General features: G+C 38.7%; 1 protein-coding gene across 5 annotated transcripts in view; it reads left to right on the top strand.

Moving 5' to 3' along the window:
* The window catches only part of HACE1 (HECT domain and ankyrin repeat containing E3 ubiquitin protein ligase 1), a 50,488-nt gene extending 49,302 nt beyond the window's left edge, over positions 1-1,186 (top strand). For 3 of the 5 annotated variants that reach the window (XM_069011069.1, XM_069011071.1, XM_069011074.1), the window contains one exon: positions 305-1,185. In XM_069011069.1, coding sequence (XP_068867170.1) covers positions 305-407 — 103 coding nt within the window. In that variant the 3' untranslated portion in view covers positions 408-1,185. Of the gene's footprint in view, positions 1-304 lie in introns of all 5 variants that reach the window. The other 2 variants (XM_069011072.1, XM_069011073.1) reach the window with 2 other exon arrangements.
* Positions 1,187-17,827: the final 16,641 nt, after the last annotated feature.

Here is a 17,827-nt window from a genome sequence, read left to right on the forward strand (position 1 = left end):
AAGTGATGGGTTTTATCCCAAATGATGTTACATTATGTTTGCTCATTGTTTGTGACTTGAGTTTGTGTAATTAAAGGTAGCGAAATTAATAAAGGAATATTAAAGTTAAATTATTGTATTACAACTTACTGAAGTGAAAAAACAACTTAATTTCCTGCAATATATTTAAATGCTCAGTGGTACTGTAAGTTAGCACAGGCTTGTTTTCTTCCATAAATCTGATCTCTTCAGGAGTTTTAATCAGAAATCTTTACTGTTGATTTTTTTTGCTGAACTGTGGTGTCCTTTTTTTTTTTCTTTTCAGTATCAACATGCTCAAGTTACCTGAATATCCAAGTAAAGAAATCCTGAAAGACAGGCTTCTTGTGGCATTGCACTGTGGAAGCTATGGTTACACAATGGCGTAATGACGTCTAGAAAACTCATCTGACTGTTAATGTGCAATTTTGAGTGGCAGAAGTAATTTTGGAAACTGTCAATAGAAAAACATCTTAGATGCTGCAGCCCACTGGCAGGGCTGGGCTCCAGAACTGGCACAGGATCATCAGCTTTCCCTCCATTATTGTGTTGTCAAGGTAGCTTTGATACTGTCATAACAAACTTCATAGTATGCTGTGTTTTCATTTTTTAAAATTACAGATCTGTATGGACATCATTTTACATGCTTTTTTTTTTTTTTTTACTTCAATCTGAGAAAGTTTGTCAGAATCTCTTTCCACAGTTTACATTTGATTTCCAGCTACTTGGCTGAATGACATTTGCATTTCAGTTTACTTTGCACTCAGAGGGAATACTGCAAATGAAAAGAGTTGTACTTTATGCCTTGTTGCATGTGAAAGTGCCATTTATTTTTGCAGACCACTACTGAAAGTTCAATTGGAATATTGTACAGTAAGACAGAGCTGATGTATTTTCCATTTCTTTGCATTGTAACAGAAAGAAAATTTTATAACTTTTTAGTATTCTAATGTATATAGTATGTAAAGATTAGACTGTTATGACTGAAAAAAATAGCAGATGGAATTTATCTTGTTTATATTAGAATTTACACTATATTCTACTAAATATTTAAAGTATTTGTGACTTTATAGTCAATTTGCAGTTTAAAATTTGTAAATATTGTTTAAGATCTATATCCATTGTTTGAATGGCTTTACTCTTTCCTTGACATAATTGTATGTTCAAAAGGTATTAATTAAATTTTAATATTTTAACCGGAATCGGAATGTGACAAGTTTGTGTGTTTTTGTGGGCAGATTATTCTTTTTTCTATCAGGATTTTATTAATCTTTCTATAATTTGTCATGGAAGCAGTATTTGAGAAGTCATTGTCAGTCCATGGATGGACATAAATAGATGCACTAGAAAGGAAATTAAGCTTATGAGGTTAATTAACAAAACCTATGATACAATCTCATGTCAAATTTTATATAGAATTAGAATATGATACACTAATAATATCCAAAATTAACAGCAAGAGCTCAGCAGCATTTGGTAAGTAGCTGCACATTTTGGGGTCTGTGATGGTGTTGCGTAACTGTTTGTCTAGGGACCCTGGGGTAGGACTATGTTATTGTTTTGATTCAGGCTAGGAATGTTTTTTTGTGTGTGGTATGTTTTTTCAATTGAGGGTGTGTTTTTTCTTTGTAAATTAATCTGATCATCCCTGCTTGTCATGTGTTTGCTTCAGAGAATGCAAACTGGATTCTGTCCAGATGAAACTAATTAGAAAAAATTGATCCAGAAATGTACCAAATGCTAATGGATGAACATCAAATTAATGTCTGCAAGGCTTAAATGATCTGAAGAGGTGATCTGAAATTAATTTGGTCATAGAAAACCCACCAAACATGCAAATTTTAAGATTCAGGTCCACAGCAGAAACTATTTCCTACTGATCCCTTCATGTTTTCCTACACTAAGTGCTAATATACGTGTAGCCTAAGTTCACCAGCTGATTCGTCTAGGCTGCTTATTTAGTGCTGGTTTTTTTCAGATTTTATTTAGTTTAATCTAAAGCATACATAACCTCTCTGGGGAAGTGAGAGAGAAATCCCTGGATCATCTGATTCAGTCTTGCCACAGTAATTTTCCTGTGGACTAGGCTTTATGCATGAACTTATTAGCTTCATTTCCTTTTTGGTTCTGTTGGTGCACATGTTGTATAAATGTTGGTTTAAATTCTGAGGCAGAGTCTGTGGCTGCAACATGAGGAGAATACCAGTTTTAGTTAGTGGAAAGAGCAGACTTCCAGCAGGACAGTCCAGGGAAAGCTGCTTGACTGTTGCTTCAGTCAGTGAGGAGATGCTGTTTCTCTCTGGCAGGTGGCTTAGGCTACTTACATAGGTTAGATGTTTGAAGCTGTGTGGGGTGTTAACATTAAATCTCAGTTACCTTGGATCCTTCAGTTTAGCAAAAGTACTTTGCTTTCCTGCACAGCTGGGCTGTGCTTCGTTCCCTGGTTCTATTGCTTATTTTATTACAAGCTTCTGCAAGGTAGGTCGGTAGGAGGACAGTGTTTTGAGCAGTACGAGGTATTTGTCAGGCATTGGGTATTTGTTTTCTTTATGTAAACTGGGATTTTTTGCCTTTAAGGTTTTACTGTGAATAATGTTGTTCGTTAACTGCTATGCAATCTGTAATTTGTTTTATTTACAGTAACATACAGCAGTTTTCAGGATGCCAAAACCTTGCATGCTCCTGCAGTGTTCAAAACAAGTCATACTGCAAGGCTGAATGGAGACAAAAAAGAATTGGTTTGGTTTTTTTCCACTTCTATATTATACTATAGGTGACAACAAGCTGAATTTGGTCTCAAAACAGTTCACCTAAAATGCTTGGCAGCTGGTTTTGAAATGTAAAGGAGAGCAGAGTTTTAATTTTCTCAACAGTTTGCTATGACAGATCTCCCTGTTCCAGCCTCACAATGGTAAAGCAGATTATTCTTGCCGCCTCCATGCCCATGTTACTCATGTCCCCTATGACGTATCTTGTAGGATTTCTTGCAACATTTGCACTCCTTACCCTCATAATGGATCAGAATGAAATTCCTCTAAAATCCTCCTGTAATAAGAAAACATGATGTAAATATGTAGATAATGGGAAGAGAGCTCTTGATACTGGACTCTTGGTATAACATCAACCTTGTTATTGCTTGTTTTGAACAGGGTTTTTTTCTGCTGAAACTGAACAGTGCTGTTGTCTGCAGCTGACCATGGGAAGTTAGCGGGATATAATTACTGCGTTGAAAGAATGTTTTTAGGACACCTGTGCCCTGTTAGCAACAGGGTATGAAAAGCCTGTTGAGAAACTATAACTTAATATAGCTTATAGTTTAAAATGATTAATTGGTTTATATTTGTTCTCTCCCACTGTGCCAGAACAAGGCGGGGTGAGTGTTTTATCTCAGAAAGAACAGAACAGATGTCTTGTCACATCATAGATCATGAATGCTCATTAGCTTTTATTATCTTTATGAAATGTTAGATAGCAAAGTCTATAGTTTTTGATGCTTGAAAATGTGTTGTGCATCTAATGTTGCAAAACCATTAAAACCATAAACTGTGAAATGCAGCTTAATGACTTCTACTGTATGTTCCATAGTCAAATAAGATTGAAAATGGAATGAGAGGAAGAAGGTGGTTGGCCTGAATTTTCCAGAGACTTGGAGACTTTCATGTGTAGAGTAGAAAAAAATATTAGGATCACCTCTGCTTTAGAATTTATGGGCAAATCAGTAGTTTGTATATGCAGCTATTATTACTGAGAATTTTTAGCATGTCCATGGAAGAGCATTTGTCTAGTTAAGAAGTAAAATCAGCCAACTACTAAACTGATGTTAAGAACCAAAGCTTTAAATCAACTAGATTAAACCTCCTCAGGGATTCTGGAGTTGTAAAGATAAGTGCTTTTCAAGTCAGAACATCTGTTTTTATCCTGACTTACTATAGATAATCATATAGCTGATAGACTAGAGACTGTGATACATGTTTTATAGACACACTTGTCAATTCAACAACAGTTTTGCACTCTAAGGACGGTAAGAGAACTAATGTACTTCTGTGGGACTAGCTGTTGTTTAGAGGCAGTAGGAATCACCACATAAGGAAACCCAGTACAAGGTTACTGACTTAGGTTAATTCTAAGGTTAATCTAAGGTTACTGGCTAGTTTCATTTGAAAATAGCTCTATGCAGTTAGATAGATTGAAGCATTTCTAATTATGTGTGTAAAGCAGTGTTTCTAGTTTCAGTTTTAAAAATCTGCAGGTAATTCAAACTGATAGAATATATTAATAAAAATTGAATTAAGATAGATGCACCTTTAATTTGGGTTTAAAAGTGGCATTATTATTGCATGTCTTTCCATATGTGGCATATAATTTAGTGGAGAACATTATTTTTTAGGTGCTTACTTAATATGTTTGAAATGCTCCAAATTAGGCTTGAAACACTAAGGAGGGCTACACTGGTCCATTTAAATATTTCCTCTGAAATCAGTGTCATTTGTGTGTCAAAAGTCTCTCATCAGAAACACTGGTCTCCTTATTTTATTAATTACCTTATATCAATAGATTTTCTCATATATCAGAGCCCTCCCAGTTTTGTACCCAGAGTTTTCCTGCTCTTTTTCTCTGACTATAACATATAACTATTGGTAGGAATAGCAAATAACATCCCTAAATGTGTGTCAGGTTTTTTCCGTGGGAAGTAGTTTTAAAAAAATAAAATACACTAATATGGTTAGAAACTGTTTAATGCCAGAAGTGCAGAAGTTGAGCAGGAGTGCAAACACTATGAAGGGAAGTGTCTCTGAGCTCACTGTTTGTAGCTGTATATGCTTGCTGCTTTAAGTGCTTGTGACATTCTGTGCCAAGAGTTCAACTATTCAGTTTCATACAACGCCAAGTGATTCATTGGGATTATTAGGATACTCCTGGGATAGCTTTGCCATACTGATTGCCTCTGACATACCAGTTTGCTTAGATTAAAAAGCAGTTGTTGCTGTCTAGTCAAATTTATAACCCGTGGTAAAAGGAAACTGAACCCTAGTGCTGTCCAGTATATAAAAACACCTTTGGTCTACAAATTACATGGATTGGAAAGAAAACTGAATACTTGAAGAGTGATACTAGTTAACATGCACAGGGCGAAGATTTCACAGGTATCTAATAGACATCTTGTGTTGCTAAGTTTATTCTTACATATTTAGGTGAATGTATAAGCACTATTTTAGATTAATTCTTCTAATTGCTGTCTTTATTTCTACAAAGTGATGCAGCTATTGATTGGTATTTGGATGCCTGTGGATGTGCCAACAGTACGGCTTTTTGGTGTATGTCAGCTAGAAGATGGAATTGTACTATGGGGTATCTAAATTTTGTATTAGATTAGGTCTGGAGAGGTGGCCTGGAGACAATTACTGTGCCTTACCCCTGATTTGTGGGACATATTAGTGATGCTCTTAGGTGTAGGACCATAAGCAAGAGAAAAGAGAAAATAAATAGTAGAGGCACACTTCTGAAAGTGAAGAGTATCTTCAGGAAAGAGGTGAGTCGTGTCCTGAGTATAAATGTGGAATAACAGGAGTGTTTTGAGAACAGATATGTCATTCAGCTGGCGGATGGGAAAAGTGCCTGGGCCTCCTGGAGCTGTGATCTTTTTTTCTTCCCTGCCTGGTCTGAAGGCTGCACTCTGCTGCCACTGAGACTGGGAAGACTAGTTGGGCTCAGCCAGGAGGGTTGCTGGAGAGAATGGTGGATTTTCTTTTTTATGTTTGATGCTAGCTCAGAATGAGCCTACTGCTGACTTGTCATTTTGGTATATCCCCCCATCCCCACGCCTTAAGGTAGATTTTTTGGCAGTGTTTGCTAAAGCAAGTTAAGCTTCTGCTGAAAGGGCACCACTTCAAATTGAGTGTGAGAAGGGGCTCCCTTCTGTGCAGGTGAGATGCTCCCCACTGAGCACAGTGGCATGAATGACTGCTGAAATGTGTCTCCAGTTTAGGAAAACTCCAAATGTAAACTCCATGAGCAGGACATGGAGTTGATAGTCATATCTGTTCTTTTGGTCCTTAGCACCTTGACATAATTTTGAAATGCACCTTATTTATGTTGCATGTTTGTTTTGGAAATAGTCTCTGTGTGTCTTTGTTTAGGTTATGATTCTTTGTGGAAGTGTTTTTTTTGTACCATATTTAGAATCTCCATCTTGAGTATTGACTGGATTGTGGCAATTTAAGAACTGTCTTCGACCAGGCAAACATACTTTCAGTCTTTGCCATTCATTACAGTTTCTGTGTATTGTGTGACAATTTCCTGTATCTTCACTGGTAACGCTACCAGAGAGATGGACTGAAATTACAGAAATGTATGAGTGAACAACTGTGATAAACTTTAATGTAAAGCTATGCTTTCTATAAGGTGCATTAATACTTTGGTTAAAACTGTTTAAAAGTCCAGCTGTGTAATTACAGCTCATATCAATGTGCACTTTGTGTGTGTGAAGAAAAGATTTTTCTTACTGTCTTTCACAGAACAAAAAACCCAAACCTTTGGCTGTGTCTTGTCCTGCTGGCCTGTGAGTTTTGTTTCTGCTTCTTTCTCTGTCTTGTTTCCAGTACCAAGCTTCTCGGTTACTCAGTCTTGACTGGTTTGATGTGAGTTCACCAGGGGCTTTTGCTCTGTCATGTATCTTTGTACTTAACAGACAGCAAAGTTCAATGGACAGGCAGATGACAGGGAGACTGCCGTGGCTCATGTTTGATGTCTGCATCTGCCACTGACCCCCTTTGTAACCTTAGTGAATCCCTTCATGTCTCTCTACGTAGGCTGTGCTATTGCAGTTAGACTGTAAACTTCTGAGGGAAGGAGACAGCCTTTGTGTATCTCTGTGATGCCGTGCAGAGCAGATGAGTTTGGCAGGGATATGTGGAAGTGTCCAGATGTAGTGTTTGTATTTTTATCCAGAGTTTAGTTCTGTTCCTTGGGGACCGTCCTTGAGTGGGGTCTCAGGAGTGTACTTGCTCTTCTGTCTCGCCCATCCTGCTGAGCCCTTCTGGCAGCTGGAGCAAACTGGAGCAGATGGCTGTCATAAACTTGTGTTTAGGAAACCTCGCTATCTTGAAAATGCTGTTTAGTCCTCACCAGTCACTAATTTTGAAGATGGTAAGAGAAGGGCTTGGAATCAACCAAACTCTCTCCAAGGCCTGCTTCTGCTTCAGTGTCTTGTCACCTTGACAATATGCTTGGTAAAGTGTGTGGGAATATGTTCATTCCTGCGGTCTGTCTGGAAAGCAGTCATGTCTGATAACCAGTGAACTGGTGGGGATGCTCCATACAAGTGTGACTCAGGTGCTTGCCCTAGAAGCACCATCTTGTCGGCCTTCGTAGCCTTGATGCTAGAGGCTCTTACACCCAGACACTGATGGTCTGAATGGAGAGGTGCTTCTGATAAGGTGGGAAATCCCCATGGTTTAATGCTGATTCCTTAACTTTCAGATAAATAAGGATCTAAGTGTTGCTTTCCAGTTTCTGACAAAGTTGAAAAGTTTCTTTAAGCAGTAGGAGTTATCCTATGGCAAATCTTACTTTCTCCTTGAAGCAGAAGTGAATTTAATTTTCAGAAGCCTTGATGGTGAGTGTCATACTCCTCTTACTTGAGTCTTTTTCTGTATCCATTCAACATCACTTGGCAACTTCTGTCCCAAGACTAACCACCTAAAGCTGAACCCATCCCAAAGGTCCATCTTGTGTCAATCCTACCTTTTTCCTATATGTACAAGCTCTCACTAGTGCAATCTATACTTAGAGTCTGCATTTTTTTCTCTTATGTAGATAGAGACTCTGACTCTAAATCTAATCTGGACCTTCAATATGTATTTGCTATGAATATGATTTTTGGTTTAATAAAATAAAGCCCTGTGCATTTGTATCTTTGTCAGATCAGCAGTTATGTACATGAAAAGACTTTAGGTCTGTGTTCAAAGTAGGTGGCACTTAAAGAAAAACCCAGCAATTGGGGGAACAAGGAACATGAGTTCCTTGATTTTTCCAGAAATGTGCTGGTCTCTTCATCCAGAGTGTTATCCTCCAGCTCTACAGAGATGCTACTTTTTTAAATAATACCTTATTTTCCCTGTGACTGTGGAATATAAGATCTTTAAATTTCATGCAATTACCCTCCCCTTCAGACAAATCAAACTTCACAGCATCAGGAAGGCTTCTGAGCAGGTGGAAGGCAGGATAGGAAGCAGTAAACCAGCAAAGAATCTGCAGGGTCTGAAGGTCTCCAATTTTGAAGGTGACACATAGTGGTGATTTATGCCAAACATCAGCTTCTACCATCCCTAAAAAAAAAGGAGTGCCAAGTATCTAAAATATTTCCATTGATTTTGCTGCCTTAGAACAGCTACTTGCTCTGATCCTGGACCATAAAGCTGTACTAGTTCAGTATGTCTGAACCTGCTTAAGTAAGGGAACTTAATTATTTTGACATTTTTATCTGATTTCCGTCTGTGTAGAATACCAGGTCTTCCAGCTGCCAAAGGCCAAATGTGGGATAACCTGTTCATTATACTCATGTAACTTGGTGGGTAAGGGGAGGTCTTTATTCAGAAACCTTTGCTGAGATTCCAAAGGCTTTTAACTTTTGGGCAAAAGCATAATTTTTATCAATGACTTGTTCAAGAAAATGATCTCTTCCTTGTATATTGGTATAAGTTACTGGAATGGAAGGATCATACAATATGCCTCTAATGAATAGTATTTAATACAGAGTTAATTAGTCTAATTCCTCTTTCCTCTAATGAATTTAGTATTTGTATGTTAGCCTTTTTCTCGTAGACAGCTGTCTATGGGAGTTTGACCTTTGAATAACATGCTTTGTCATTTCCTCCCATTTTTGACTTCTTTTTATTGCCAAACTGCTAAATTTATGTTCTGAGCAGTGGTTTATCTAAATCTTTACTGAATTCAGGTAACACAAAGGAGGACACTTACCTTTAAGGAACCTTTTACTCTCTTTAGATTCTCTTTCTCCATGTATAAGACCATCTTGAAATACAAAAGTTAACATCTGTCCTGCACTATGTATTTTCATATATCGTCTTGATGAGTTCTTAAAATTCTGAATTTTAGAGGAGCATGTGTTTCTGCTTATGTTGTCCTAAGACCGTATTTCCTCTTTATTGCTGGATCTCAGTTGTGGTAGGAAAAGGCTCTGATCAGCAGTCTCCAGGGGAAACATCAGTGTCTTGATAAGACATTTCTTCTGCTACTTATCACAGGGTACCTAGGGCAAACTGGGGAAGAAGTTTCCACAGAAATGTGGTGTGCAGAGGCTGCTAAATGCATAATTTCTTTGTTTCAGAGCTGGGACTGCAAACATCACTCAAATGTGTCAGTAAAACAGCTTTACTTAAAACGGGATAAAATTAATGTCTTGAGGGAGAAGCCTGATGGGCAAACAAAGGGACTGTAAGAACTGTCGAGGCCCCTTTGGATGCATCGACAAGAACAGGCTCCTTTCATTTCTAATTGTTTGCAGAAACTGCAGGAGGGCTGCTGCAATCCTCACCTGAGGCTTGCCAGCTCTGGGATGTGCTCTCTCTTTCCAGCCTCGGTGGCTGCAGCTGCCCTTCTCTCTCTGTTGCTTTTTCTTTTCTCCCTCCTCCTTCCTCCCTCTCTCATCTTTCCCTGTTTTTCTATTGACAGGGAGAATTATCTTTCCATTTGTTACAAAGAAAACAGGTCAAAAAGAAAGAGCTCTGCTTTGTGGAAACACTTTAGTTATATTTTTTGCTCTGCATCAAATCTTATTTACTTCATGCCACCAAAGGAACCAGTAGTCTGAGATGTGCTCCACCATAGCCCCCTCAGCTGGCTCCTATTGCTTGTTTTGTGTGTGTATGAGACTTCTCTCCCTGCACATACACCAAGCAAATGCCTGTATCAGCCTTGAAAAATGCTTAAAATTAATTCTCCTTTAGCTTTCACAGCTATTTCCAGCTTTCATGAGCTGCTCTTGATTATTAGGACAGATGTTTTAAAGGTTGGCACATATTAGAAAATGCAGCAAGGAAGATCATGGTGATGGAGATGGAGACTCCAAGACCCTTGCCATAGGATTGAAAACAGGAAAGTTTAATACTCTGAACAGTTAATAAAGTACAGCTAAAATTAAACTCGAAGCAGCAGTAATTTATAATGCTTCTTGCTCCAATCTTGCTGTGGTCTTAGTAGTATTCAGTCATTACACCATGGTTCCCAGCTTAACTTAAAAGGTAACACCATCCGTCCCACCCCACAGCCTCTCCCAAAGAAAAAAGCTTTGTGGTAAGTGTTCTGACTTTCATTTTGTGAGAAAAATCTAATTACTACAGAGAGAGAATAAATCCATAGCAAGCACAGGTTTTTTTTTTTGGTTTGGTGTTCTTGTGATTTTATTTTTTTTTACATAAATTGCATGTAAGTGCAATTGAATTGCATTGAATCCATCTTACCTCAAAGCTGATAAGTCAAGGTGATTCCTTGGACTACCTGGATTTGGGTTTGACTGCAAAGCTGATATGAATTGAGTGGTGGTCATGTGGCTTTGAACACTCTGCCTAATGCAAATCCTAATATTTTGATGTGTAACAGTTCTCTGTATTTACTGCAGGCATTAAAAAAATTTAATGCAGGCAGTATTTCTGATCTAAGCACTGACCAGTGCTGTTTGTTGCACTCGGTGAGATGGTAATGGTCAGCAGTAGGTAAGATTCAAATAAGCCTGTGGGGCAAGTCTATCTAAACCTTATGGAGACTGTGGGATTGTTCTTGGAAAGCAAAGGCCATGAACTTTATCGATGCTGCAGTTACATTCTGCTGCCTCCTACCACTACCCACCCTGCAGCTCTATTGCTGACCATAAAAGTAATTTATTTTGTCACCTGTGGTTATTAATTTTAACTTAAGCATAGTTAATTTAATGCAGAGATATTTACTTACTGTAAATTTGTCTCGCGTGAAACAAAGGGGCACTAACTTATGGAAAGGTATCTATTTCTGTTAAAAATAATGGAAACTGTGGGTTAGGACATCTTGTAGAGTAAGTGTATATACTAAGAATCAATAAGCGTTTTATTAGTGCCTGGAGATTGTTTGACTATGAAGAATTTTTTAAGGAAAAATCCAATTGCTATAAAAAGATAAAAAAGTTAACCATCTGCTTCATTTTAATTTAAAATCTTGTGTTTAGTTTCTTCTTTGTAGGTAACCAATTTCTGGTTTTTTGCTGTAGTGTTGGGGCTTGGAAGAAAGTGGCTTTAAATTATGGCTTTTATTTATTCAAACGTATTGTTGGCATCGCAGGTTTTACAGTTCCTATTAGAAGTCTGAAAAATATTTCTTGCTACACTGAAAGAGAACAAAATTCAATTTAGAAATATAATTTCCTACCACTAAGACACTCTATAACTTGGGAGAGATTAATAGAGCCTTATGACAGAGCCGTGATTTAAAACAGGAGATTAACACTGCTTTATCGGCCCATACCACAAGTGAATTAGCTCAAGAAATCTGTTTGAAGTTGCTGAGTTGTCTGTTAGAAAAAGGTCTCTGGATATTTATTTGATCACTGCTGAGTACTTGCTGTAGGTTTGTGTATCTGACAACACAGGAACAAAATTCACACCAGCCATGCTTATTTTACAGTAGAATGTTTTATATTATTCCTTGTTATCCCACAGGAAGCTGGAATGCTTTGGAGGTCAGCTATTGGTTCAGGGGGATAGTTTCTAACAAACTAAGTTAAAATTATCAAACAGAATTACAGTGATGTTCTGATTTCATCGATACTGAAAGCAAAAAAAAAAAATCTTAAGCCGTGTTTTAATTGGAATAGCTCTTTCCCTACACTTGTTGTAAATTGTATTTTAATCAGCAAAAGAAGCCTCATTTCCTGTCCTACATATAGAAGTGTTTATCTTTGTAGCACATTAAAGGTGTTCAGAAGCTGGGCCTGACAGGTTGATAGATACAGAGATGTACATAACTAACAGGGAACTGGGAGCTGATGTGCCAGGGCTGCAGCTGTCCCCTGGTCCAGGCTGCAGCTCCAGCTCTGCTTCTGGTATAAATTATATTGGCACCAAATGAGAACAACAACAAAAAAAGTCTGAGGCACTCAATCCACTTCTGTCATTTGGCAGCTGTGCTCTGTATCTGAAGATACAGACATGGAATTAACTGGTAGTTCTTAAGATCCTGTATTCTTTATTTGGAGTAAAGGAGAAATCGCATCAGGTGCATAAATAAATATAATGTATGTGCCTGTGTGTATGCACAAGATATGCATGTGTGCACACAAATGCTTTTTCCTCCAAGACCTTTCAATTCTCTTGGAAAAATACCTGAAGCAACTGTGCTTGTAAGTTCAGCTAGTCAAAAATGAGGTCTGTATGATTTTGTGTAACTTTTAGTTTTTATTTATCCTACATTTGTAGCATCCAGAGTTTTATTTATAAAGCTCTTTCTTATAATCATTTTTGCTATGCTGACTATGCAAATGAGTCTGCAGAATTTTCTTTCTACCATATAGATTGGATGATTGTCACAATGATATGATTTTAACCCCAAGCTTGTGTTTGTTGCCCACAATAAGGTAATAAAGGTACATTCTCAAATGCTGCACTGCAGAGGTAAATGCAAATTGTGGCATTTTGTATGCACTAGGTATGCAATTGACAAATGCTTAAAAAGTGCCTTTTCTGGGTATCTCAAACAGCATCCTGTTTCTTTGGTATGAATAAGAATTAATAAGGCTGGTAAGGTGCGTACATTTTGCTGGTGTGAATATCTGCATTTCATAAAGCCAAAAGAGTGTACCTGTGGTGTCCAGACTGAAGTGTGGATGGGAGAGCAGCATTTATGTGCAAACAGCTCAAAGCCTGTTTGTGAGAGTCATCTTAGGGAAGAGGGAAGGGGGAAGTCCTCTCTGCTTCCAGGCAGGAGCAGCAGGCTTTGCCTCATGCCTGCAGCATGGGCATGAAGTTCTGCTCATCACAGTGAAGTACCAAACCAATATCATAACCTGCAGCTTGGGGGTCAGGACAGCAAGCTGGTTAAAAGGGGCTAACTCAGCAATAGAAGAGAACTAAAAAAGGCTCTAAAAGGTTTGCTGAGTGTGAACAAATGATCAGAGACATAAGAACTGAACAGTAAAGGACAGGTGCCTGAGAAAATATTGTCCTTATTTGTTTTCACTTTAGGATTTCTCCAGACTTTTTGATTCACTTCAACAAAGGCTTGAATTACCTTCATAAGCTTGGTTGAAGCAGGCCACAATCTCTGAATGCTGCAAGCAGCAGGTGACAGCTATGTCCATCTTGACAAGTTTTCCACATCTGTTTTGCTTGATGAGCTCACACACAGCCACAAAGCTCACACGCAGCCAGGTTTACCCCCATGAAAGGGCAAAGAGACAAAGCCCTATTACCTCGGGAAAGCTACAGTCAGTGGAGGTGTTACCTTGTGAACTTCTGAGGTTTCCTCTGTGCTCAGTTTCGAGGGGCTTCCCTTCCCCTGTGTGCCATCAAGGAAACCGGTCGCCATCTGGTCCAAAGTGTTTGTGAAGCTCATTGCTGCAATAAATGTCATTCTACAGGAATACAAACAGGCTGTTGCTCTACTGCATTACTGGAGTATTCACACCAGTATGCCAAAACCTTGGAATATATTAATGTGAGTAAAATTAAAATGCATATTTTCCAGCAGAAATTGCCTTGGTAGAACACTGTCTGTGATGCTACTGGGGACACCTCTGACTTGCCATGGTGTCCACTGAGCCATTTGTTTGCTTGTAGGCAGAATCAAGAAACTGCCTGCTTTATCCTAGTTTCAATCTGAACATACAGGTCTATGCCTATGTTCTCTTCCGACCTTTTGTATGGGAGGCCACAACATATATGTTTTTTTTCAGGAGTTAACTATTTCTGAGCTATTAAAATACATTTTCCAGAAAGACTATCGGCAAAGAGAATTTAAGATCTGGAGGTTCTGCCTTTTTCTTTACAAATGTGTTTTAATAGTTAGCTGACACTCTGTATTAAAATCTTACAACTTACATATAACTTAAATTTACTTGGCTCCAACTGCTGTTGGAAACTTGACCATTCAATTAAATATTCCTTCTGTAAGGTGTGCTTTCTGTGCCCATGGCACTTGGACACTATGGCCAAAATCCTCCTTGCCTCTAATTAATTCTTGAGACTTTTAAATAATTTGAACTCTGTGCTCAGTGTTGGGGAATACCCTTCAATACTGGGGAGGAGTATCAGTTTCCAAGTTTCCAATTGTACATCCCTTCTCTCTTGCTATCTGTCCCATAAGTCTCCTCAGATTTTTTTTCACCCTTTGCAGTTTATCTGGGTTTGGGGTTTTTTTTTTTGTTTTTTGTTTTCAGACTGTGGACATGGGAGTTATAGCTAGTGTCTGAATTTATGCAATCTATATATAGGAAGCTTTTAACTTACTATTCCAATTTTTAAATAGCCAAGAACTGTGATAGCATTGATATGAATATAGATAAACAGAAATTCCAATGAGAAGTACGGAAGAAGGAAAATTTGTTTACTTATTTTCTCTAAAGCCAGACTCTCAATCAAGTGTTTGTGCAGGTACATACACAGCATGGAAAAAAATTAGAAGGAGTTTGAAGTCCACATGCAGCTGCAGACCTATGTCACTGGAATTGCATATGTGCTGAGATAGTTTGCATGAGTGGATCTAGTGAAGGGCTTTGCATCCAGTGATAGATTGGGAGAGTGATGCTTGACTGACAGGAAAGCTGGACTGAGTTAGGAACAACTGAAGCTGACAGGGCAAACACCAGACTGTGGAATCACATGGGCTGCATCCAAGGGTGCCAAGCATTGGCTGATAAAATTTCAAAATCCCTCTCTATCATCTTGGAAATGCGATGATAGTCAGGGAACAGGACAAAGACCAATCCTTTTTAATGACATTTTAGTGAAAGGTAAGGAGGAGAATCTGGGGAACTGTTGACCTATCAGTTCTCAGGAAGGTTATGGAGTTTGTCTTTCTGGAAGCCATGTCCAAGCACACAAAGGATGGGAAGGTGACTGGGAACAGCCAGCATGGATGTGCCATGGGCAAATTGTGCCTGATGAGTCTGCCACGTTCATGTAGTGGTGAGTAGATGAAGGGATTGCAATGGGGGGTGTTTATGCTTTAATACTGTTCTGGGAGGTGCATGGGGAAAGAATGGCAGAGAAAAAAGGCTAACTGCAACAAGGGAAATTCTGAGTAGATATTAGAAATTTTTTCTACCACAAGGGTGGTCAAACACTGTAACAGCCTGCCCAGAGAGGTTTTGGTGTCTCTGTTCTTGCAGATATTCAGGGCTAGACCATGGCTATGACCTAATTGATCTAGTTGATCTACTTTGAAAAGGAGGTCAAACTACTTGACATGTTGAGGTCCTTTCCATGCATACCTGGGATTTGAGAAAGACTTAAGTTCTGGTTTGCCTATGTGATGGTAACATCTCGAATGTGGATCTCCCACTTTCCAAGTGACTGTCCTAATTAGTGGAAATGATGACATTTTCTTAACAAGAAACATTGGAAAAACCTAGCTTTGTTTTCTTACTAGCAAGTTCTGGAGGAGGTCGAAATGACAGTTCTTGGGAGTTACCTTTTCCTATGCCCTGTTTCATCTAAAACCAGTTTACTCTTGAACAGATAAAACAGATAAAACCAGTTAACAGCACTACATAATTTATTCTTTGTTAATATATATTTTTCTACTGTAGTGGGAACAAATCTTTTTTGGGAGATTTTCTTTTACAGCCTTTTGTTTCAGACATATTTCATATTAGCCAGAAAAGCAATTTTCATGACAGAAAACAAGAAACAAATAGGACTTGCTTCGTGATTAAAGAGCCTGTGATTTTGCTATTCATATTGTAAACTGCATGAAAGCACCTCTGATAGAACAAGAAAATCTTCAAGGTTAAGTGTGACAAGAAGGCGTCATTTTGTTTAAGCCATTCTGTTTTCATTTGTCTTGGAGAATATGTTTTCAATAAGAGGCTGAGGTCTGCTGGTTCTTGCAGTGGTTCTGGCATGTTGCTGTGGTCATCTGGACAGAAAAAATTCTGCTTTTCCCCTCAGCCGTTTGAAAATGTATTGCAGTGTGGTGACAGTCACCACCCTCTTCCCTCTGTGTCCCTCCTACCCCAGACAAGATATTCCTCTGGCAAGAGCAGTCTCTTCCAGTGCAAAGGACTAAGAGAAGGTCTTTGAGCAGGAATTGAGTGGGTGAGACTGCATTGCTCCCTCTCTTGTGGTACTGGGCAGGCTCCTGCAGTGTCTACCAGTCTGGCAGCAGGGAAAAACATCACGTTGTTGCTCCTCCTGCTGGAATGCACTTTGTTCCTAAAGCCTAGAGAGATGTGACAAACTCCAGATTGTTGAAATTTTGCTTGGGGAATATTTTACAGGTGATTCCAAGTGTGTTTCTGCAGCCTGCCTTCCACTGTCCATCTGGGATTTGGAAGGGCCTGGAACACCTCCAGAAATGGAGACCATCTTCTCCTGACTTCCTGGGCAGCAGAATAGGTTTGTGTGACTGGGACCAGAGACACTGTCCCTGCACACCCAACCAGTTGTCAGAGACTTCATGCTGCTCACAGCCACAAATTTTAAAAGGTGGCAAAAAAAAAAAAAAAAAAAAGAGTGGAGGAGCTTCAGAACTAGGTTAAGGTGTCTCATCTTTTGAGATACTAACTTAAAAAGTTGAGATAGAGATGAGATTTTTGTCACTCACCCTCTGTTTTTTTTTAATGTAAAAACCAAATGGCAGGTGCCAAGGTTTGTTTGTGAGGTCTCTTAGAACAGGGGCTGCCTACATGAACCCGAGTGCTTGAGGAATTTAGAGGCTTCTGAAACAGGATTCCTCAATATGGAGTCATTCACTCAAATGGGGATATTCAAAACTGGGAGTGAAGCTTTTAATTTTGGGGGCCAATTAATTTCTTTAGAGGTGGTGATGTGTACCTTCAGGCAAAAGTCCAGGGATCAAAAACTGCATCGTCCTATTGTAAAAAAGGGGCTGTTGTTCAGCACAAGCAGCAGGTTTATGTGAGTCATATTTCAACTATTTTTTTTGTCATTTTGTTCTTAGATCTCTGAGCCGTCTATAAGAGTAAAAAAGTTATTGCTAGAGAAATTGAAAACTGGTAGTTGATAAATAGGGCTACATCAGTCTGCAAAGAACAGTTGATGAATGTTACCATTGTATGTGAAATGTTTCTTTTTTCCCCCTCTTTAATAGCAACACTTTAAACTACATTGTCCCACACAGGGGACTGCTAAGTAAACCAGAACTGACACATGATAAATGTAAAGCTGTGGTTACAGCTCCAGAAATCGATGAATTGCATGTTTCACATGTGGAAGGGCAGTCGTGCTGTTGCTGCTTCCAGAGTGATAAATGTAATTCAATCTATGAGAGGTAAAACATGAGTGTAACTTGCTAATGCAAGTGCTTGCCTCCAAGAGGAAAGAAAAGTTTGTGAGGAACTGTACTGCTCTGCTGTGAAACCTCCTGCAAAATAATTAGTTCTAAACTTTGCAAGGAATGTAACAGAGAATTGTGTTAGCGTATAAGTCAATAACCCAGAAAATGTTTCTCTAACAAATGTGGTTTAGTACTTCTGAGTATTGTTAATCCATCTCAGGCACAGGAGCACCCAACAAAATGTCACTTTGAGAGATACTAGAACAGGAAAGATAATAATGCTGTAGATGAAGGCCATTATTTATGG

The sequence above is a fragment of the Aphelocoma coerulescens genome, chromosome 3 (assembly GCF_041296385.1).
Source record: "Aphelocoma coerulescens isolate FSJ_1873_10779 chromosome 3, UR_Acoe_1.0, whole genome shotgun sequence".
Classification (NCBI taxonomy): Eukaryota; Metazoa; Chordata; class Aves; order Passeriformes; family Corvidae; genus Aphelocoma; species Aphelocoma coerulescens.